At 35.0% G+C, this 24,191-nt stretch overlaps 1 protein-coding gene across 1 annotated transcript in view; it reads left to right on the forward strand.

Annotated features, from left to right (window-relative positions):
• Window positions 1-473: 473 nt before the first annotated feature.
• LOC138694480 (uncharacterized) overlaps window positions 474-24,191 on the forward strand; it is a 102,146-nt gene continuing 78,428 nt past the window's right edge. The window contains exons 1-2 of the mRNA XM_069818235.1: window positions 474-636; window positions 948-1,251. Of these exons, the coding sequence (XP_069674336.1) occupies window positions 1,237-1,251 (15 nt within the window). The 5' untranslated portion in view covers window positions 474-636; window positions 948-1,236. The remainder of the gene's footprint in view (window positions 637-947; window positions 1,252-24,191) is intronic.

A 24,191-nucleotide genomic window follows, 5' to 3' on the forward strand; every position in this document is an offset into this window, starting at 1 on the left:
TTTGTATAAGTTCATAACTGCCTTTCTCACATCTATAGTTTCTCTTACAACGATATTTTGGACATTGGTATGTGTAACCCATATGATATAGTCTGCCTGTTCATGTGTGTTATTATATCCAGGATTATTAGTTATTAATTATTAATAGTAATGCCTATGTTTTGTAAAAGTTTATTGGGTTTTATTATGATCTTTTTAATTAACTTTTTATTATATTATAAACTTTATCATTTTCTTATGTCATTATTGGTAAAATGAAATATTGCAGCATGGTTAGTTAAAGTGCATTATTTTGCCTACTACAAGCAGACGGACTGTTGCAACAAACAAAACAGTTAATAAGACAAAATATTTTTGGAATGTAGTTTAAGACGTTAATCAGTTCATGCTTTATTTGTATTTCTTAGAACAATTTCACTGTCGGAAAGAGTTTTGTATTAATTCCAGTTTTAATGTAACAGTGGGAAGCCTTGAGAGCGATGTTCTTCAGACCGGTCTCGGATGTATCGGAACCGGCTTGTTTTTTATTCGAACTGTGCTCCAATATGCCACTTAAGATAAGAGAAGAACGCGATGACTTCCAAGACTTTCTTCAAGAGGAGCTGGCAGACGTCGGAGAAGCACCGCTGGCTCTGGGTACGTATCTAATAATGCTAGAATGAGTGGGTAGCCTACTTTCTCTTTGGATGCAGCAAGTCTTTTTACTTTGCCATTGCTTCTCCAAGATTCCAACAACAGATTCTTGTAACCCGATTGGTAGACAACACAAAGTGTACAACAAACGTAGTGATAGTGGGGACAAGGAAGGGGAAAGAGGGACAGAACCCCCCCCCCACCTACTAAAGACAGCTTCATCTTCTACACTACTTGAACCTCTTACACGCCTTTCATATATCTTCCCCGTCTTTAGAATCTTTAAGTCTATAAAGCCTTGTTCGTCTCAACAGGTTCACCATTTTTTCAAACACCGTAGACCGCTCAACTCGAAGGATGTGTGTCCTGATACTGACTTCACACGGGGAGAGAAATATGCAGAGCCAACATGTGTAATAAACGCTTAAATGTTTAACATCATCGTTGTTCTCCATAGACCAAGACAGTGGACACAGTGGAAGACTTGTGTTTAGTGTAGTGTGAGTGATTTTTTTCCTGGGGGGGTCAGTGAATGACAGTTGGTAATAACTGTGGATAGCGCAAGATCGGAAGAGACCTTCAGGCAGCCGATTGCATCCAGCCATGACAAGCAACAAGGTGAGAGTTTTGTAGTATTAGACATTGTTCCGCATGTTTTTATTGAAGCATGTTTGACAACAGTCTTTACGTCTTCCTCAATAGCCATGAAATTTATTGCCCTTGTGTACTGTAGTTAACATTTTTGTCTATTCTGATTAATCCACGTTACTTGCGTACTGAGAATGGAGCGAAATAGTTTTAGGGGATTGAATATAAAAGAACAATTTCCTTGTCTAAGCTATTTTTATATAAAATTTTCTAATAGTTATTGAAACAAAAATATAACTTAAATTAAAAGGAAAGTGAATGATTTTGGAGTTAACGAATGGTAGAGTTTATTTCTGAAAGCTAATTTTGCCACCGGCCGGTATTGTTTTTAGAAATATCCGAATTCGGTTTCAGGCACAGTTGTTACCCAATTTTTGAGATATGCATTTAATTGTGCCTACATTTTTGGAATAAATAACTGTAATTAACACATTTCATCTTATTTTAATTACATATCAAGTGTGGGAAGAATTATGTTAGGCGACCGAATAAGAATTAGACAACTTTTATGGATCGGAACAAAAATCCATATTTCGAAAAGTATTTTTGTAAGAAATTACTCTAAAGTGAAACTAAAGAACTTACTTTCACAGTAGTTTACGAGTCCGCAAAAGTTAAATTACTGTACCTTTTTGCGGAAGTTAGAATAAAATTGTTATCGTTCGTATGATAGTAGCTATACCTGCGCATTACTAAAATACGAGGACTTTGTCCTAGAGTTAAACTGAGATAGGATATCAGCATTTGATCGTTGGGTTAAATTAATATTGTTATTGAATTTCGAACGGTGTATTTTTTATGATAGGGGTCAATGGTCAATAGATTTAGTAAGCGTCCCTATTTATACCGAATGGACATTTTATATTGAATATTGTGTAAATGGTTACACCAATTTCCAAAAAGCATTAACATTATACAGCTAATTAATGTTATTTCGTTACTATAATTCCCCACATTATCATTTTCATCGTAATTTTTATCGGCATTCCCAATCACCATCCTCTTCACAGCATACGATTAACATATTTATCACCACTACTATCGTCACCATGTCCACTATATACTGTATCAACATTATCGTCACCATGATCCCTTTCATGTAAAATTATCGTCACTATGACTACTATCAACATTATGATGACTGTGACCACTATCATATCAACATTATCGCCACCATAATCACTATCATATCAATATTATCGTCACCATGACCACTATCATATCAAATTATCTTCACCATGACCACTATCATCAACATTATCGTCACCATGATCACTGTCATACCAAGATTACGCCACCATGACTATTATCATATCAACATTATCATCACTATGACCACTATAATATAACGATTTTATCGTCACCATGACCACCAAAATTATCATCACATTGAAACCACCGAAATAGCATAACTGTAGCGTGTTTACATGCTGAATCGAGGCTACGTTCGAGTGTGGGATCGAATTCCTCTTGAGTTAATTACTAGTTGGGTTTTTCTAAGGTTTTTTCTAACCGTAAGGCGAATATTAGGCAATTCCATCGACTCATCTCGTCAAATATCATTTCACTATCATTAATTCCGTCGATGATAGTTAACCTTGCAATTAATATCGAGTCGATAAATAACTGATAAAAAATTATTACCTTGAGCACCATTAAGCCATAAGGCAAATGTCAGATAATCTATGGCGAATCCTTGGCCTCATCTCGTCAAATACTATCTCATTATAACCAATTCCACCGACGCCAAATAACTCGGTAGTTAATACAGCGTCGTTAAATAACTAAAAAGAAGCACCATTATCACATTTCCACCCTTATCACCATCACCAGCATTCTCACTTTCATAGTTATCGTTATATTTCAGATTTTGAGTCATTTGCCCGTTCTGCTCTCACTATTTTCAGAATTTTGAAAAAGCATTTATAAGCAGCGACTCCCTTGATTACATATTAATGTTATGGATTAAGGTCAGCGATTAATATAACGTAGGAAAAGCATACGACACATAACCACAAAACAACCAGACACCATAGGTTTTCCAATTACCAGACAGCAAACGAAACCAAATCTGTTAAGCAAATCAAGCTTTCAGTATACTTAACTCCCTTAAAGTTGAAATTATTCAAATCTGTTAAATTTATAGCCTAAGTATATTGTCACTACTTAAAAACCGCAACAGATAAGAACAATGCATTTATTTAATTTTAAACTCTTGTCACGAAACACTTACATGTGGATGGATTATTATCTGTACTCATTTGGATGTCCATGCTGTGACGCATACCTGCATGTTTCTACATGCTTGCTGACAACGACAAAAAATCACTACAGTGCGTGTCTTCGCCAGGCGTTGCTGGTGGTACTTGCAGCATGAAGTAGCCTACTGAATTGTATAAATCATGCTTCAGACAAATGTTTATGAAGTTTCTTATTAAAATTGTGCTCTTATTATGCGGTTAAAGACGAAGTTACACAAATCCACTAACATACATGTTGATCGGGGTTTGTTTATTTCAATATTGCTTGTTTCTGTTAGTCATTTTACAGTCGGTATGTTAGAATCACATGCGGCATATTACACTTTTCGGACCAAGACTACTACAAGTTAAAGTAAATTAATCTGGAAATAAATTAAGAAAACAAATTAGAGGCAAAAAAATAATTAGATGAAATATATCTCCTCTCCAAATAAAATAGAAAATAATAATCTGAACTTAGCGATTACTACTGTTATCTACGTGCAACGACATTATGTGTAAAATTTAGCAACATATCCACAAAATGAAAGTTTTCACAGTTGTGGTTATGCTTTTTCTAGGGTTGCAGACAAACTCTCGCAAAAACTATATATAATCCACTTTTCCATTGATTTTTGTAACTCGAAATTTGAGCTTTTTATTTCTAGATTATGAATTCAAGAGTCATTTTGAAATGATTGAAAAGTTATTAATTCTTTGTGAATAGCAGTAGATATAAAATATGTGCAATATGACATCCGTATCAATTTGTTACATTAATCTCTTCATCTGGTGATGCAATTAAGGTACCAACATTTTTTATTTCATATAATATATTTTTCTAGATAAATAGTCAACCTTTATCTCTTACTTTAATTTTTGTTTTCGGTTTTGTAAAACTGATAAATTAGAAATTTAATAAAGTATCTTCTTTGAGAATCTCTCAGTTGCCGAACAAAAATAGAGACGAATAGTTAGAAGGACGGATGGGCAAAATTTAATTTTTGAAGTACTCTTCTTATATTTACTACAGTGAGTGATTTTATGTAGATGCCAGTGCAGTGTGCACCACAAAGGCAGAATTTACATTATCTGTATTCCCCGAAAATGGTTGAAGTGTCTGTTCAGTACTTCATTCCTCTCACTCTTATTGCATGTAAAAATCTAAAACTTCTGATATCTTAAAATATTTCGCTTATTGAATTTTCTTATCATTTAAGGAAGTTGTTATGAATAATCCATTACTTCTACATAAACTAGAACGCATGCTCTTCTAGTAAGTAGTTAATTGCTATTTCAGATCCCTCGAAACAACTTGTGACCTATTGCAGAGTACACTGTTGTCCGTACCGCTGCAAAGACCATAAACTGATGTAAAAGATCGATTCTTCCTCCCGGTTTGTGTGTGAGAAATTGTCTGCCATAGCTGTCCTGAAAATCCAACCTTTGGAGTTCTGTCATTATCACTTCCTTCTGAAAGGGAGAGTAGGTGCATGGTCGCAGTCACGAAGAATTTTTTTTATTGATTTATTTTATGTCACTTTAACTTAGAAAGTCATATCGCGACAGTACATAAACAATTTTTACAGTTTACATAGAGTTTACTGTATTACAATAATCATTTTAGATACATTTGTAAATGTTGATAGCTTTCAGAAATTTAATTAAGTTTGAACTGAATGATGGGTTGTTTAGAACTGTTGATAAATCTGTTGGTAAATGGAACTGATCTCGATGAAGGTGATATAGTGGACATTCAGAAATTAAATGGCGTACAGAGATCTTACTGTGGCAATTGGTGCATATTGGAGGAAGAGTTCTATCTGGAAGATAAGAATGTGTAATTTTGGTATGGCTAACTCTCAGTCTGGTGATTATAACTTGATCTTGACGTTTAAAATTCTGTAGTGGATATTTCATTCTGGAATTGTGTACTATTTCGTGAAGTTTGCTGAATGATGACTCTGTCCATGATGTTTGCCAATAGTTGTGTAGTTTTCTGGATACGTATTTAATGGCGTCTGTATGAGGAATAGACGTTAAAATATGCAATGGAAGTCGTGTAGCTTCTTTTGCTGCAGCATATGCAATTTCATTACCAGGAACGCCCTGTGAGAAGAGATCCATATTAGAGTTATTTTTCGTCCTTGTTTCATCAGCTCGGTAAGGAGCTTGCGTATTCCAAACTTGATTGAGAATCAGTGTGAAGAAGATAAGATTTATCAGACTGTGTTTCCAGAGTATAGTCTAAAGCTTTTTGATGCCGTATAACTCACATGTGAAAACTGAATAAAGAGACGGCAATGTGTACAACTTCGTGTTATCGGTAAACTGCAGAATCTTCATCTGCGTCCTCAGTCTTAAAAAATATTGCTAGGTTGTATAAATAAAACCCATCGTGAATCGATATAGTAGTTTCGTGCGTATTTCAAAGATCTAGAATTCTATCACTTTACCACGTAAATGAACTAGAACTGATGGCTGTTCTTTCCTTTTTCGAAAGCATGTCTACTAATCTAGCTCTGAATACGTTGCAGACTACTGGCTTACTCTGCTCGCCTTCTGCTATGACCGTCAAGAAACCATTGTGGTCTCACAAGACGTAGTAGTGCAGGAAGTCTGCGTTATTTTTCATCGAGACGTTGCTTCTCAGAGTTATGTCTGCAGAGCAGGACGAAGAAAAACTGATAGATACCTTCTTTTACGTGTAGTGAAGGTACGGCACTGCTACACTTCCCTGCTGAAGAAAGCTACGCTGAGGATTTCTAGGTCCTTTTAAAAATCCATCGATCTCGGCTCTTTTGCTTGGGAACTTCGCATCTAATGACAAGCTTGTTAACTATTAGATGAGCGTGGACGACAAGCTTAAAGTTAGTTGAAATGTCTCGGCTGTCGTGCGTCGTGGGTGTTACTGAAAAAAGTATCAGTGTGGAAAAAGCAACAACAGGTTCAGTTCCGCTCGGTTTACTTTAATGTGTTATGTATAAAAAAATGAGATTTCATGCATTGCCAAGTCCACGGAAGTGCAAGTGAATTTTACTCCCCTTGTTTAACAACGTGTAGACCTGGAGAAACTGTTGTGATGGTACTAAAACATCCTTCTCGGAATCTTTATGGCAGTATACGTTTTCAGCACCTCTCGTACCACACGAATGATTCTGGACTCGCCGGACCACGTAGAATCTATGATCATGAGTTCAAATCCCACTCAGAGCATGGAGTGTGAGTGTGATGTGCTGTTTTATGCCAGGAAGTTGCTCGCCTTTTGTCTAAGCAACTCACGGGGTGTGTGTTTGTTAGAGACTGCTCTTCTTACGTCATCTGGAGTTCACTACATGTCAGTTTAATATTATTTAATTATTGAAAAAGTCCAAGCATGGACTCTTGCAAGGCTTTTCAAGAGTTGTGAGCGCAATTTTCTGTTTGCCTGTCTACGTTTGTCTGTCTATCTGTCCGTCCGTCCTCCCTCTTCTCTGTTTGTTCATCCGCCTGTCTGTCTGTGTCTCTACCTCTCTCTGACCTTTTGTCCGTATGTATTGATAACTACTGTCTAGCCGCATTCGTATCTCAGTTGATAGAGCGCGGAACAGAGTTCAGATCTCAGCGATGACGGAGTTGTAATTTCAGTGGGTAAAGTCAAGGTAGTGAGGATCTTTCTAGAAGTTCTCTCTCTTTTCCCCCCTCATCATTCCACCAACATTATCCACAATCTCCCATGGTGAAATTAAGGTACCTCTTGTGTTTACGTGACGCCGAATCAATCGCCCACCATGGTGGATGTTCCTCACGATTTGTCCGGAGATTAGTAGGTGACAGTGATGATGGATCCTAAACGATTCATAAATTTGCATCAGAAGCACTGGAGCCTCCAGGTTATTTTTAGTTTATTATTTAACGATGCTCTGGACAAAGAACTAAGGAAGAGACTAGTGAAGTGCTTTGTGTGGAGTGTGGCAGTGTATAGGGTAGAAACATGGACATTACGACGAAGTGAAGAGAAACGAATAGAAGCACTTGAAATGTGAATATGGGAAAGAATGGAGCGTGTGAAGTGGACAGACAGAATGAGAAATGAAGTTGTGTTAGAAAAAGTAGGTGAAAGGAATTGGTTGGGTCACTGGCTGAGAAGAAACTGTCTACTGAAGGATGCACTGGAAGAAATGGTGAACGGAAGAAATGTTCGGGGCAAAAGAAGATATCAGATGATACACGACATTAAGATATATGGACCATATGCGGAGACTAAGAGGAAGGCAGAAAATAGGATAGATTAGAGAATGCTGGGTTTGCAGTGAAAGACCTGCCCATGGGCAGAACACTTACGTATGTATGTATTTAACGATGCTATATCAAATACTAGGTTATTTAACGTTAATGGAATTGGTGATAGAGAAAAAATGAGGCCGAGGATTCGCCATAGATTAGCTGAAATTCACTTTACGGTTGGGGAAAACCTCGGAAAAACCCAACGAGTTAATCATTCCAAACCAGAATCGAACCCGCTTCCAAGCGCAGTCACGGATAAACAGGCAACTCTCGTTATCGTCTGAGCAACGCTGGTAGCTCTTCCGATTCTTACTTAAGTGACGGGTACGTGATGACTCGTGTAGATCTGTGAGTTAAGGCAGACCATGACTAGGGATATAGTATAGAGATTTGATGGCTGGAGAGGAATGCGTAATGTGGCGGATGGTGGAGCCGGCTTAGCCTGGTAGCATAATAGGCACGCAACTCATTCCATCGGTACCCAAAAGTCTATTTGGATAGAGTTCTTAGGGATGCTCCATGTGTTGTCCGATAATCACTTCTCTTTATCTATGTACGTATATTCTAACAAGTTATGTAAATTAAGTTTTATATAGTTTTTATTATTTTTTGGAAAGGATTAAAGACATTGACTGAATTCGGAGATTACAATTGTAGGGGTGTTCATTGATATTGTTACAAGATAGAAATTTAGGGTTGTAATATTCTTAAAAAATACACTGTTTTGGTTGAGTCATCCATGAATATAAGAAAAAAATTTAAAGCATGTTACATCAAATTAAGGGTTGTTTAATGGTAGATGATCTGATTGTACTGTTATCGAACAACAAGACAATTGGCTTACCACGTTGGAAACTTGAATTCCAATTTCTCCAATCTTTATGGATTTTTTCATTTAAAACAAAGTTGAATCAGGTTTTCTGGGCATCAACTCTTTCGCTTTACATAAATTGAAAAATTCCCCTTAATGCACTATCATTCTTTGCCGGTCCAAAAGTAAGAGAGAATTACTGCACTGCTCCGTATTCTGTAATATTCTGCGACGAAAGTCCTCTGACATAGATAATTCTAGAATCTAGAAATTAGTACCGGCGCCTGAAATTCAGTTATAGAAAAGACATTATAAATATTACAGAATAGAAAATATATTTGAAAAGCGATTCTCCTATTTCGAAGTTAATTTAAAATGTAACCCGGTAGTCGAAATAAGGATATCATACGCTAAGCTAAAATATCGTGCAGTGACAGAAGTAACAGGAAATCGTAATTATTTGCTCCAGTCTTTTAAAAGTTTTGGAGCTGCGACCCTTCCGCGGTTTTTTGGGGCCCTGGTGCCCAGTGGACTGTGAACTATTAACGAATGTGAAAGGTTTCTCCGGCTTTTGTTAATATTGTCACGTAGCAGTCTTCCTGCTGGCAGCGACCTCTGCCCTGAAAATGCTGTCATTTGTTTCTAATCTAGCGCACTTCCCGGCGCGTGCGTTATTGTTACTATAGCGACCGGAACGGGAGGGTCTAGTGACGTCTGCTCGAGTTGTTTCCGGGATTTACACGGGGACTCCGGTCTCAGTGACATGTCTCTTCCGGCAACAACCCTGGCTTTGTTATTGCTTCAAACCAGTATAAAATTGGTTCATTTTGTTTTTGTTGTCCTCACAGTAACCTACGTCTTCACTTACTTGCACCTCTTCTTCGTCTCTGTTTCTTTTTTATTCTGTTTCTGGCCCTTCTGTTCTGTTCAATCTTCTTCTCCTCTTAAAATTATTTAATCTTTTTTATGTAACGTAAAATATAAAAATATAAATAAATAAATAAATTAATTAATTAATTAATTAATAGTAGGTAAGCGGATAAATAGATACATACATGTGTAAATGCAAATAAATAATACAAAAAGTGATTTCAGAACCAATTAAAGTATATAAATAAACAAGAAAAAGAGACACTTTCGATAGAATTGAAAGAAGAAAGCAGTATGAATAGGAAACAGATTTTATAACTTAACTTTTTTTTTTTTTTTTTTTGCTTGTAGTGGTGGCAGAAGTACTGGTGGTTGTCTATACTGGTTTTGCATAATGGCAATAGATAAAATATGTATCTACTGAATGGGTGTTTTCATAATTATCTAAAGTAAATAAGTGAGTAGAGAAATAAGTGAAGTAATATATAAATGAGGAAATAAATAAGTATATTACTAAATGATAAAATAAATAAGTGAATATATAAATGAATAAGTAAATTAATAAATGAGAAATTAAATAAGTAAGTGAATTATTTGAAAATGAGTAAATATATGAATAAATAAATAATTGAATGAGTAAATATAATTATATAAATGAGCAATTAAATTAATACTTGAGTAATGAAATAAGTAAATGAGGTAATATGTAAATGGGTTTATACATAAATGAGTATAAGTAAATATGTAAATGAGTAAATGAATAAATATATGGGATGAATAACTAAATTTGTAAATGAGTAAATACATATGTAAACGCGTAATAATATGAGTGAGTAAATAAATAATTAATTAAGTAGAAAATGAGTCGACTAGTAATATAGGCCTATAGTATAAGAAAGTAAAATTAGAGTTTATCTGCGAGTTGAAAGTTTAGCGCCCGAGACGAAGCCGAGGGTGATGTTTTCACGAGAGCGTAAAATCTTTACTCTTGTATGCTATACAGTATTTATACTTTACTTGTACCAAAATTTAATGTTAAATTGTAGGCCTTTTCCCTCGTAATGTATTGTTTGTGAAGAAATTATAAATAAGTGAAATGTAGATTTTACTTTTGCTAATTCGTTGTTTGTCATGGAGAGAGTGATTTAAAAAAGAATTACTGCTGTGAATAAAGCCATCGTTTAGGTTGCTAAGGGAGTGAATAAAAACCAGTTTAGATGTCAGTCATGGATAAACATTTAAATAAATAATTAATTAATGAAGAAATGGGTGGAATGTGTAAATAGATGGAAAAACATATTAATCTTATTAAGAAGTCAAATGAATCTTGTTATTGGTAATTAAAAAACTATAATATTTTTTCTTCCTCTGAAACTACTTTTACTGTTCCGCAGTAAATAAATTAGTTAAATAAGTAAGTAAATAACTAAAATTAAAATGTTCACAAACATCTACATACATGCATACATGCATACATGCATACATACATACATACATAAATGCATACATGCATACATACATACATACATACATACATACACGTATATACTTTTCATATTAAAATGATGACGAATTATTCAAGAAATAAATACCAAAAATGAATTAAATAAAGAATATAATTATAGCCTACACCTAGATAAATAGGCCCAATTAAATAAATGCCTTCAGGATTTTGGTAGTCAAAATTATTTATTAATTGAATGACAGAATAAAAAATAAACACTAATGATATAAGAAGTATGAAGGTTTGCGCTGCCATGTCTGTTTTTCCCTAATTCCAAATTGGGGTTTCTTTCATCTCATACTTATTGAACAGACGGCGAGATTCCACCTTAGACAATACTGAAACATATAGGCTATAGTCGACCTGGTTGGCGAGTTGGTATAGCCCTGGCCTTCTATGCCCAAGGTTGCGGGTTCGATCCCGGGCCAGGTCGATGGCATTTAAGTGTGCTTAAATGTGACAGGCTCATGTCAGTAGATTTACTGGCATGTAAAAGAACTCCTGCGGGACAAAATGCCGCCACATCCGGCGACGCTGATATAACCTCTGCAGTTGCGAGCGTCGTTAAATAAAACATAACATTAAAAACATTATAGGCTATACTCTAAGAGGAATAAAGAACCGAGAATGTAGGTTGCACGTGACATCAATGTAACAAATACGAAGGATCGGTGTATATATTCATACTCGTACTTTCTGAGGAAAACGACGTAAGAGTGAAAGTAGGACCGCGTGTAATTAGCGTGCAATCAAACTGCACTTGTCACCAGAGAGGTTTTCGCTGGCAACCGGTTCCGAACAAGGCCATGGCACCCACTGTCCTCGGTTCATATTTTCGTAAATTCTCTCATCTCTTATACGTGACCACAGAGATAGTACCGGTATCTAAAAATAGGCCATCACATCTTTATTTCAGATTTGTGAAAGGAATACTGTAGGCCTACGAAGAGCTTCAACAATCTCACGTTCGCTGCTTGTATGTGCATGGCGTTTATTTTATTCGTTTAGAAGATTTTCCCCAGTCGTATCTCAGCCCATTGAGGACTTTCGAACAGACAAAACCAAGCATATAATAATAAAATTATATTCGTTCTATCTTATTCGTTCTAACATTTTTTTTGTCCCCTGGGCATATACTGGATTTACTAGATTACCTTTTGGTATTCTCCATTTAATTGTTTAGATGTATGGAGAACTAAGAAATTGATTGGAAATTAGGTCTAATATAAATCTGTTTAAAACACAGAATTCAGTAATAATTAATATAAATGTAAGTGAAATGAGAGCAAATATAAGACGTGTAAGGCTGGGGTGCCCCTTGTCAATTCACTTATTGAATACATTATTATTAAACATGCTGAACGGAGGTATGTAAATTGTAGAAGAATAGACATTATTTCATTTGCGGGTGATATTGTAATTGTATAAGATCCTGAAAAGAATATGAAAGAATGTTACAGTTATCATTATGAATTTTAAAAGTTTAAATTTAGGAGACAAAATTATTAGTAGTGACTGAAACGTTGAACCATTCTAACATCATCAAAATTGGAAATGTTAAAATATAAAAATTAGATGAGTACTGTTGCCTTAGCAGTTTCATTACAAATACTAATAAATGTAGAATTGAGATTAAACCAAGAATTGGTTAAGCTAAACAAGCCTTCACTAATAGAAACACCTACTGATCTGCCGCTACGCAAACATACAACGAAGGAAAATCTTTATTAAACATTTTGTCTGGAGTTTATTCTTATCTGCAAATAAAAGTTGGAATGTTGGAAACCAAGAAAAGAATCGTTTAGAAGCCACGAGAATGTGCATGTGGCTCAGTGTTAAAAACACATGGAGAGATGAAATGTCAAATATTTAAATATAAGAGCATACATGAAAATACGAAATTAATTAGGAATTAGATGAAAGTAAAGTTCATTGGTGATACAATCAGTTATAACACGTGTTTGTTAATATATTGCAGTGAAGATTGTTGACAGGAAAGGTGGAGGAAGATCGAGCAGAAAATACCTACATTAAAGATATGCTCAGTAGAATGAAGTGCAACAAATATGAAGAATTAAAAATAAAATTCAGCAGAGAAAAGAGCAACATGGTAGAAGCCTTTGGAATTGTATTGATTGATTGATTTTTTTATTGGATATTCTTTGTGTACGTGTATTTACATTGAATATTCCCTCAACGTTTTACAGCTATGCAGAGTTACAACGGCTATGGGCAGAAATATTTTACTTTTCTTGACTACTACGCGATACTAGAAGTACTTACGAAAGCGTTTTCAAACTAAGTATTTTCGCTGCAACAACTGATTTTGCGCGCAAGCAAAGCATTTATTTTTTTTCGTGCTTTTTTTCATTTCTATTGTCATGGCATAAGATAGTGACCATCATTTTGTGCTGTTTGTTGTAATTGGGACTTTGTCCAGTTACAAACAGGTAAATAAATAAATTACTAGTCCCTGGCAGTTCATGTCAAAAAAATTGCTAAATATGCTTTAAATTTGTGGTTTCGAACTTCAAAATATGATAGTAAATATGCATTAAATATTTATATTTTAAGACATCGAGATAGGCTGCTTTGAAGTTGAAGGGCTTGAGGCTGCTTTGAAGTTGAAGGGCTTGATTCGCTCTATAGGAAGAGGGATGAATTGCACTTCACAACGAAAACATGAAGGGTTTGAGTTTACATAGAAAGTATGGTATCCTCAATATGGCTTTTAATCTAGAAAAACTTGTTTTCTTGTCACGTGATATCACTGGGGCATGCTTCAGTAAGGATAACTGTTCAACAGTAGGCCCAATATACGTATGTCATTTGGAGGGGTGGATGATTTTTCATCGAGAACATTCTTTGCCTATGTAACAGTTTCATCAGCATCATGTTATGAACTCAATATTGCAACTTCACCGCCACGCGCAATCCTTGATATTGAGTCCTGATACAAATGTTGGATATAACCCTAGATCATATATACCCAGATTGCTCGACCTTGTAGGCTTTGACGGTATAACTTTTGTCAGATTTAGTATACTGCCATCTAGTTTTTACATAAGGAGTCACGTCATAACTCCCATTTGAATTGCATTAACAACTATACTGCCATCTCATGTTCGTTTACGGCGGATGGGTGGCGATCTTGGCGGTTGTTCTCTTCAAAATGCTACCGATTTTAACATAGGGATGAGCAATATGTGATCTGGGATGCAACTTAGTTCGTTCCAAGGAACATCATCATGTTACTGTCACGTTCTCGTATTAGAGCAGGTCTGGGCATAACGAGGAAAGGAACAGGAAAGGAGATACCCTCGCCCATGCCCTTTCCGTTACACCGCTTTAGAAACGAACACATAGTAAAGCACTGTGCAGTCTGTGGTAGATTTTAGGCTACCAGCGAGAGCCGAAAGCTATGATGCATGCATTTTACAATCCACCACTCGGCAATGCTTGCCTTCAGGTCTACTCGTACCGGTCCGATACATAATGTATCTGCCGGGGAATGTGGAGTGGGGAGTTAAGGGGTAGTTTGCGGACATTAATTGAGGTATTAACGCCCGGGCCTGTATTAGAGGGAAGAATATTTAAATGCCTCTAAAAATACCGTAGTGATATTAAAATAATTAAATATGTATTAAATAGTGCTTAAATAAGGACAATAAGTTTAAATACAGATAATTTGTATAGATAATTGATCAGCATGTGATTATAATCTCCGGAAAAATAATATCCACAAGAAAACTTAAGGATATGCATGGTGTCAGAAGAAAATTGTTTGGTAAGAGGCTGTCAGATAGTTTCATTGAGGTTAGACTAAGACAGTAACCATGGAAACAGAAATCACGAGGTTTCATAATTTGAGTAGAGCGTTGCGATGCCGGAGCGTGTATCTAACACGGAAGAGTCGTAGATGAAACAAGCAAATGAAAGGCTTGCATGATGCCCAGCTCCAACATGTGCTGTGAAGCAATAGTCGCGATGTTGTCATACGAAGAGAGTTCAACAGTTGCTCATGAATGGAAACTGTAGACGCAAATATTTTCAGTCTTGAGAGGAAATGCAAGTTGGTGAAATTATTTTCAATGTCCCGTGTACGTAACTACAGAAGCCTAGTTAGCTCTGTCTGTTAGTTGACGAATCACAGAATGCAACAGCCTAGGTTCAAGTATAGGAGAAAGAGATTTTTTTTGTCTCGTAACTTCGACAATGGTTTCTGGGTCCTATCGGTTTCGAATGCAGTAAATTACAATATTGGGTCCTTTCCAATACAATAGGTAGCCGAAGCGTCCTGTGTGATATGGTCAGCATGCTGACCTTTCTTATTCTTTTCACATTCGAGATCTGATAAGCATAGAAACTCTACAATTTTCTTTTCATGTATACCTACTTCGTAACTTTATCTGCTTGATACCAGATTTATTTATTTATTTATTTTATTTTATTTTATTTTATTTTATTTTATTTTATTGCTAGTAAGTTTCAAATGAATACAAGTTAATACAATACAATATAAACTAGCTCATTCCTAAATGAGTAAGACTCGTGCTCAGGAGGGGATTCCAGTACAGACAAAAATGAAATCGAGAGTGAATAAATTACAGATTAAAAAGTATTAAATATCTTTAAACCCAAACTATAAATCTAATACAATTTTTTAATTTCTGTATTAATTTGGAGAAAATTAGTGGTTAGAATAATATTAGAATAAAATTTGTTTAATAATCTAGGACCTTGACTCATGCTATGATAAAAGCTGCATTGGTTTTACATTTAGGTTCAGATAAACGCAGGTAATTCATATTTTTAGTTCTATATTTACAGTATGTATTTACCTTTCAAAGTTATTAAGATTTCTGTGAAAATATTTTAATTAAATAAAATAATAAATTTGTTTAATGTTGAAAACTCTGAAATGTTTAAACAACAATTCAGTTGAGTAATCTTTCTGCTTTTTTAAACAAATTTTTAATACTTTTTCTGTTGTAAAGATATTTCTTTGTTCATTACAAGCACATAAGACGAATTTTAACCAGAAATCCAATGATCTTAGAATGCTAAGATGGCACTTGTAATAAATTATTATTATTATTATTATTATTATTAAAGTTAATTTATTTAATTACCGGATTTCACTTATCAGCGTAATCTTTATTACTCGGAAATAAAAGTAATGAAGATTAAACATGCAAAACATTGAAAATAAAAAAGTGATTTTTTTTTTTGCATTCTGTCATTTTAAAAATTAAAAGAACAGTATTTCACAGACTATAAATTGTTATACTCAATCTCGACTCCATTCCCGATAAAACTAGGGATCATAAACATTATTGGTTCAACGCGTTACAGGAATGAATTAATTCTGAACTACCGGCCTAGATGGAAAAGAACATTAAGAAGACATCTGAAACGTTTGACATACACCGGTAACATTAATTTGTTCACTGTTACCATCTGATTAAACAATTGCGTAAAGTGATGATGATGATGATGATGATGATGATGATATTAATAATTATTATTATCATTATTTCATTTTCACAACCTGCCACTATTTAATCTTGGTAACACCTCCTGTGCGTGACGAAATTCAGAATGTAAAACGTATAACTTGGTGACAAGTTCACGAAGATTTTTACCTTAATTAAAAATAGAAATCTAAATGGAAATATAATAGAAATTTTAATAACAAACGTGAGTAAGATTAATTAGTGAAATGTCATCGTGAACTTTAAACCCTGCAAGTCTTGCCCGAGAAAGCTGGAATTCCCAGCTTTCTGGTTATTACCAATTAACTATTAGTTGGCAGACACAAAAATCATTCACAATTATTTCACGAACATTTAAATTATTTTCATTTTCTTTCTTATTTCTTATTCTCCCAGTGTTTGTAGGAAAATATCGAAAAGAGCAGAAAGTGACATGGAATTTCATGCAATCACTATGGTTGCGTGAAACGTTTATACAGGAATTGGTAATGTAATTAGGATGAATATACACCATGCGCTGTAAGATTTAAGTGTGTCTAATAAAGAATGAAATGAGCTACGAATAACAGTCAATCCTCTAATAATAATAATAATAATAATAATAATAATAATAATAATAATAATAATAATAATGCATTTAAAAGAATATAGGAAGAAAAGTATAGGTCTGTTTTGAGCCACAGATAATTAACAATTAAATTGGTATCCTCTATGTAAGTACATCAGAATATCCTGTAAATGTTGTTATATTTATTTATTCGTCTTTTTGTAATGCCAACCTTGTATGAACTTCCAATAGTTACATACAGTATGTATTGTGCACAAATCTGTTTCGCGTCCATCTCAAAGCACAACTAACATAATTTTTTAAAATATATGTCAATCCCCTCTATTGTAATATTTATAATAAACACTTCCAAACAGATTATGCATATCTGCGGAATTCTCTCTTGTACAGGAATGGACTAGTTTACATTATTTAGTTTATCGGATGACAGGACGTATGCATTTTCATGGCGACCGAAGTCGAATGGTGTCAGTGTAATTTCCTTTGCACCAAATTCTATAATTTTTTATAATACTGTTAAGTCGAATATATATGCTACACGTCAAAATACCGTGCTCAGAACAAAATATAAAAAGTATGCGAAGTATTCCTTTCATATGTGATTCATAATATGCATAACAAGAGCTAGAAATTTAGTTGACCTAATGAAATAAATTCCAATTCCAAATAAAAAAAAAATATTTTACAAATTAAAATAAGGCTTCTAACACTAAAGGAGTCTTAACGAGGTGCTGGCAATATTATCCATGGTTTATGGCTCAGGATTTTAAACGCGCGCTGGTAGAAAGTTATAAAAAAGAAATAGAGAGTTTAATAGTGAAAATTTTAAGAAATGTGAATTCAGAATATAAGAAAACTAAGGGGACGACACTACAGTTCGTGCAAAATTCCCAGATGAAACAAAAATAATCATATGAAGCTGTATTTTACAAATTCAAATTTATTTATTTAATACATTACACTTGAGCTGCATTAGGCATTTCAATCCGAAAAAGGAGAAGTTCGTGCTCGGGCGCAGTTCAGACCAGTTATACAAAATATTTAACAAAATTAAGACAGTTCATTAAGCACAATAACATTAATATATGGTAAAATACATACAGCATGTAATAATATATTTACTTACTTACTTACTTACAATTGGCTTTTAAGGAACCCGAAGGTTCATTGCCGCCCACACATAAGCCCGCCATCGGTCCCTATCCTGTGCAAGATTAATCCAGTCTCTATCATCATACCCCACCTCCCTCAAATCCATTTTAATATTATCCTCCCATCTACGTCTCGGCCTCCCCAAAGGTCTTTTTCCCTCCGGTCTCCCAACTAACACTCTATATGCATTTCTGGATTCGCCCATACGTGCTACATGCCCTGTCCATCGCAAACGTCTGGATTTAATGTTCCTAATTATGTCAGGTGAAGAATACAATGCGTGCAGTTCTGCGTTGTGTAACTTTCTCCATTCTCCTGTAACTTCATCCCTCTTGGCTCCAAATATTTTCCTAAGCACCTTATTCTCAAACATCCTTAACCTATGTTCCTCTCTCAGTGAGAGTCCAAGTTTCACAACCATACAGAAGAACCGGTAATATAACTGTTTTATAAATTCTAATTTTCAGATTTTTTGACAGCAGACTAGATGATAAAAGCTTCTCAACCGAATAATAACAGGCATTTCCCATATTTATTCTGCGTTTAATTTCTTCCCGAGTGTCATTTATATTTGTTACTGTTGCTCCAAGATATTTGAATTTTTCCACCCCTTCGAAGGATAAATCTCCAATTTTTATATTTTCATTTCGTACAATATTCTGGTCACGAGACATAATCATATACTTTGTCTTTTCGGGATTTACTTCCAAACCGATCGCTTTACTTGCTTCAAGTAAAATTTCCGTGTTTTCCCTAATCGTTTGTGGATTTTCTCCTAACATATTCACGTCATCCGCATAGACAAGAAGCTGATGTAACCCGTTCAATTCCAAACCCTGCCTGTTATCCTGAACTTTCCTAATGGCATATTCTAAAGCGAAGTTAAAAAGTAAAGGTGATAGTGCATCTCCCTGCTTTAGCCCGCAGTGAATTGGAAAAGCATCAGATAGAAACTGACCTATACGGACTCTGCTGTATGTTTCACTGAGACACATTTTAATTAATCGAACTAGTTTCTTGGGAATATAAAATTCAATAAGAATATCATATAATACTTCCCTCTTAACCGAGTTATATGCCTTCTTGAAATCTATGAATAACTGATGTGCTGTACCCTTATACTCCCATTTTTTCTCCATTATCTGTCGAATACAAAAAATCTGATCAATAGTATAATATATACGAATAGAAAATACAAAACTACATGAATAATAGAGTATCAATTTTTAACTCAATTAGCTTAAAAGAAATACAAAATAATTAATCTAATTTGTTTCCTAAATGTATGTGTGTTAAGTGTACTTAGTTCAGGGTAAGCTCTAATTAATGCATTATATATTCTGGTTCCAAAATTTCTGCCGTCTTTTAATCCAGCAGTTGTGTGGCATTTGGGGGTTTTCAGAAAGACACTGTAGTTTTGTCTCGTACAGTATTTATGAGGATAAAATTTAAATTTATTGTGATTTTTATGGAAGTAAATCAGCAATGTTCGTTTATAAATTTGTTCTAGATTTGATACACCAGAATTCCTCAAAACTTAATTTTGTTGGGTATTCTAAAGGTTTATATAGACAAATTTTGACAATTCTTTTTTGGAGCAAATTTAAAGGGTGGAGTGTCGATTTTGCCATTTCTCCCGAACCTAATATAAAGTAGGCTCGCTCTATGCATCCCCAGTTAAAGACAGAGGCTACCGCACGCTGAGCGGTTGTCTTTTGAAGTAAGACGGTCCCCCCAACCTTTTCTGCCCACTCGGGGGATGGGGTAAACTCTGTTTCCGCTTTCTGAGGCAAACATAAATGTTGCCAATTCTCCCCTGAATGCTAAAACTAACTGCAGTCTTTCTTAATATGTTCAAACAATTCACAAGTGTTTTTGTTCGCTGTTTGAAAGTCTTCTGTAATTTTATTATTATTATTATTATTATTATTATTATTATTATTATTATTATTATTATTATTATTATTTCGTGGAGTATATTGTAAATTACTTAGTTGTTTACAACCCCAAGATAGCAATGGTAGATGAACAGCAATTTTAAAGACATAATTAACTTTATTAGGACAATAATATAACCCTACCCAACCCCATACCCATCAAGGGAGTTATGTTGCAGGCTATCAAATCAGCCATGCAGTGGAGGAGCTCGCAGCCTCATATGGACACGTTACGATTTCCTCCGTACCACTGTGTTCTAAATCCTTTGGGAATGTTAAATGTTATGTTCTATTTAACGACGCTCGCAACTGCCGAGGTTATATCAGCGTCGCCGGTGTGCCGGAATTTTATCCCGCAGCAGTTCTTTTACATGTCAGTAAATCTACTAACATGAGCCTGTCGCATTTAAGAACACAAACGCCATCGACCTAGCCCGGGATCGAACCCGAAACCTCGGGCATAGAAGATCAGCGCTATACCAACTGCGCCAACCAGGTCGACCTTGGGAAATGATATGGCATCAACTGAAGTCTAATGTTAGGAAAAACAATATTATCGCGACTTGAGTCTAGTGTGTTAACTTCTGCGTGATGGAGCTGCAACAATCGGTCCTCATAATTGTTCCTCCTGTGTTCAACATGCAATTAAAACGGAAGGGAATTATATATGAAGCACGACAGGGACAGTAACCAAGAGAGATTTGTGATTCATTTAGGAGAGAGTGGCGACGAATAGAGGTAAGAGAAGAAAAATGTCGCTGCGAATTTAGACACGAAAAACAAATTGACAATATTCTTTCGGTGTTATTATTATTATTATTATTATTATTATTATTATTATTATTATTATTATTATTGATATAGTCTAAGTATGAAAATATATTAGTTTGAAGAAGTTGACCGTACAATGATTCTATAACGGATTTATGCACACAGTAACTCAAAATTAACCATTCATTAATTCGTGATTGATTGAATTAAAGTACAATTTGTTGTATAGAAATAAATATACGATTGTTTCATACCCACGTGGCGAAGTTAATGTAAAATGTGACAACTGCGCGCCTAGAAATTTCCGCACGCGTCCCTTAATGACCGGGTGGACCGTGCGGCTAAGTTCTTCTAGCAACAAAAGAGACCGACTGGGGATCCTTTGAAAAATCCTACTATACCATACTGAATTATTGAGCGAAACAGACCTAAGTACACATTACACAGAACATAAATAGGTAAATGAGAACATAGAATGAAAAATTTGTGGATTGTTGGACAGGAAGGAGATATGCTTGTCCCATTTTAAATGTTGGTCAATATAGGTATCCTACAAACAAAACTCAGCTCCTCGCGGCGCGCATGCTATACCCCTCTTACACCCCTGCAGTAGGCTTGAGAGCATGCTGGAAACGGGAGCATACGTCATGTGCGCGAGACAGTCACGCCCGCTGGTTTCTGCGCATCGAGTTTTCCTTGTTGGATGCCTATAATAATACCTAAATATTTAACTTTTGAGGATATACTCAAGGCGTGACATGAGCAAGTTGGTAGGTTACAGTCATATATTGTTATATTTCTATTATTAATTATTTTTAGATGTTCAAGACCATGTGATGTTAATGAAAATGGTATTAGTTCTATTATTAATTATTTTTAGATGTTCAAGGCCATGTGATGTTAATGAAAATGGTGTTAGTTCTGATTTAGAAACGTTCAAAGAAAGTAAATGAGCATCCAGCCATTCTTTAATAATGTTAATACCGTTGTTAGAATTTTGATAAGTTTCATTGCAACTCGTACCGCTAAATATAATCACGGTATCATCAGCATAAGAATACAAAATACCAGAATATTTCTCAATGTCAATTTTAAGTAAATCGTTGATATATAATAAAAACAAAACAGGACCTAAAATCGTTCCCTGAGGTACACCTATATCAATGTTACATGATTCACTAAGGTGATCATTGATTTTAGTTGATTGAGTTCTGTTACTTAGGTAAGACTTGAATGATTTTAAAGCCAGTCCATTAATTCCCAATCTATCCATTTCATCCAAAAGTATACTGTGATTGACTGTATGAAAAGCTTTTTGTAAAACTAGAAAAATTCAAGTCACAACGACGCGGTTCATCTTTGTGGAGTAACGGGTTGCATGCCTGACCGTAAAACGAGCGGGCCCGAGTTCAAACCTGGTTAGGACAAGTTACCTGGTTCAGGTTTTTTTCCTGAATCCATTAAGACAAATGCTGGGTAACTTTCGGTGATGGACCCTAAACTTATTTCGCCGGCATGATCACCTTCATACATTCAGACGCTAAATAATCACAGAAGTTGATAAAACGTCGTAAAATAACCCAAAAAAAAACAAGTGGGTCTATCACACTCTAATTACTTAGGGGTAGAAATTACCGTACATATATTATTATAAAAGAAGGAAATACAAACAATAAGTTTAATAAATTTAACTCGATCTGCGGCACATTAAGAGAGACATTAAAAAACAAAACAACGAAATAAATACAAGTCAATTTTACAAAACCATAGTAATAACATCAATAATTGAGGAAAGGGAAACTTGTGTTGTGACTGTAACATATATCATTAATAAGCTAAGACGTTAATAAAAATGTATAATTACGAGCAAAAAGACAATCTTTCTTTACATTTCGTTGTCATTGCAACATGGTCATGACGAACTTAGGCTACATGTTTTGGGTTTCGTGTTTCAATGACGTAATATACCACCAGACGTAAACAGATTTAATAACCATTATTTTGTCACGATATCGGCTTACGAACTACAGCTGGCCTTGAGACCTTGACTACATCTCACTTACCTTTATAAAGATAGAAAAATCAATATTTCATCTGTATTGCGCAATACATTCAAATTTTGAACTTAATATGAAGAAGCTATTGAAACGTAACTTCAGGAAGGCCATTTTAAATACGCAACAAATTATTTAAAATCTTTTGTAAATAAGCAATAAATCACTTAAACTTACAAGACTTTGCGTTTGTAATTATATTTTGTATATAATGTTTTACTGATCACTCAGTCTTGTTTATTTTATAAGTCACTGCAATGCACCGTCTTACGACTGTCCTATACTGCTTTCATTGGTTGAAATTCAACTAATTCTTATACATCATTGGTGAATGACTGTGTGAATGAAATAGTTATTATTATTATCATTATTATTATTATTATTATTATTATTATTATTATTATTGTCATTGTTTTCAGCTCATTGTTTAGTTTTTCTTCTTTGTGTACTAGCCCTCTTACGTTGCAGATTGCCACCCGTAGCCCTTCAAATTAAATTTTATAAATTGATGGCACTACCGGTACTAACATATGGGTCTGAAAACTGACAATTAATAGGACAGACAGAAGGAAAATAAAGACAGCGGAGATGCGATTTTTACGTTCGTAGCAGGTGGAACCTTCCTCGATGAGCAACGCAGTGAAGTTACAAGAACAGAACTGAATAGGGTAATCTCACAGGTAGAATAACTAAATGAAAGAAAATTGGTACGTCTAGAGCAGCGGTCGTCAGCACTCGCTGAATTGGGTAAAGGGTAAGCGGAGCAACGTGTTGTGCCCCGTTGTGCAGCAGGAAGAGGTAGAGAGCATACCCGCGAGGAGCTACGAATGCACCATAGTGCTCTGTCTTTCCCGCGGGTAAGAGACGCTAGTCCGAGGGTGCAGTGTGCTGATGACCGCTGGTCTAGAGGATGCACGAGGAAAGAATTCCGAAGATGATAGGGACGAAGAACTATTGGCAGGACTGCTCTCTTGATGTGGATATAGACAATACAGCCTAAATCTGTGAAAGACGATGGCTATGAAGACAATGAAGATGATGATGATGATATTGTCATTATTGCTGCTGTGAATATCAATTTAACTTTTTGCTTAGACTCGGGATTTTAACTTTGATCATTGGCTTAGTAAAGCAATATGACAGCCCTCTATTCAGAATTATATTGAACTCTCAAAATCTGCTGCACAAATGAATCACCCGTAATGCCTCAAATCGTGTGACCTCGTAGTTGTAATAATACGT

The sequence above is a fragment of the Periplaneta americana genome, chromosome 2 (genome assembly GCF_040183065.1).
Source record: "Periplaneta americana isolate PAMFEO1 chromosome 2, P.americana_PAMFEO1_priV1, whole genome shotgun sequence".
Lineage (NCBI taxonomy): Eukaryota > Metazoa > Arthropoda > Insecta > Blattodea > Blattidae > Periplaneta > Periplaneta americana.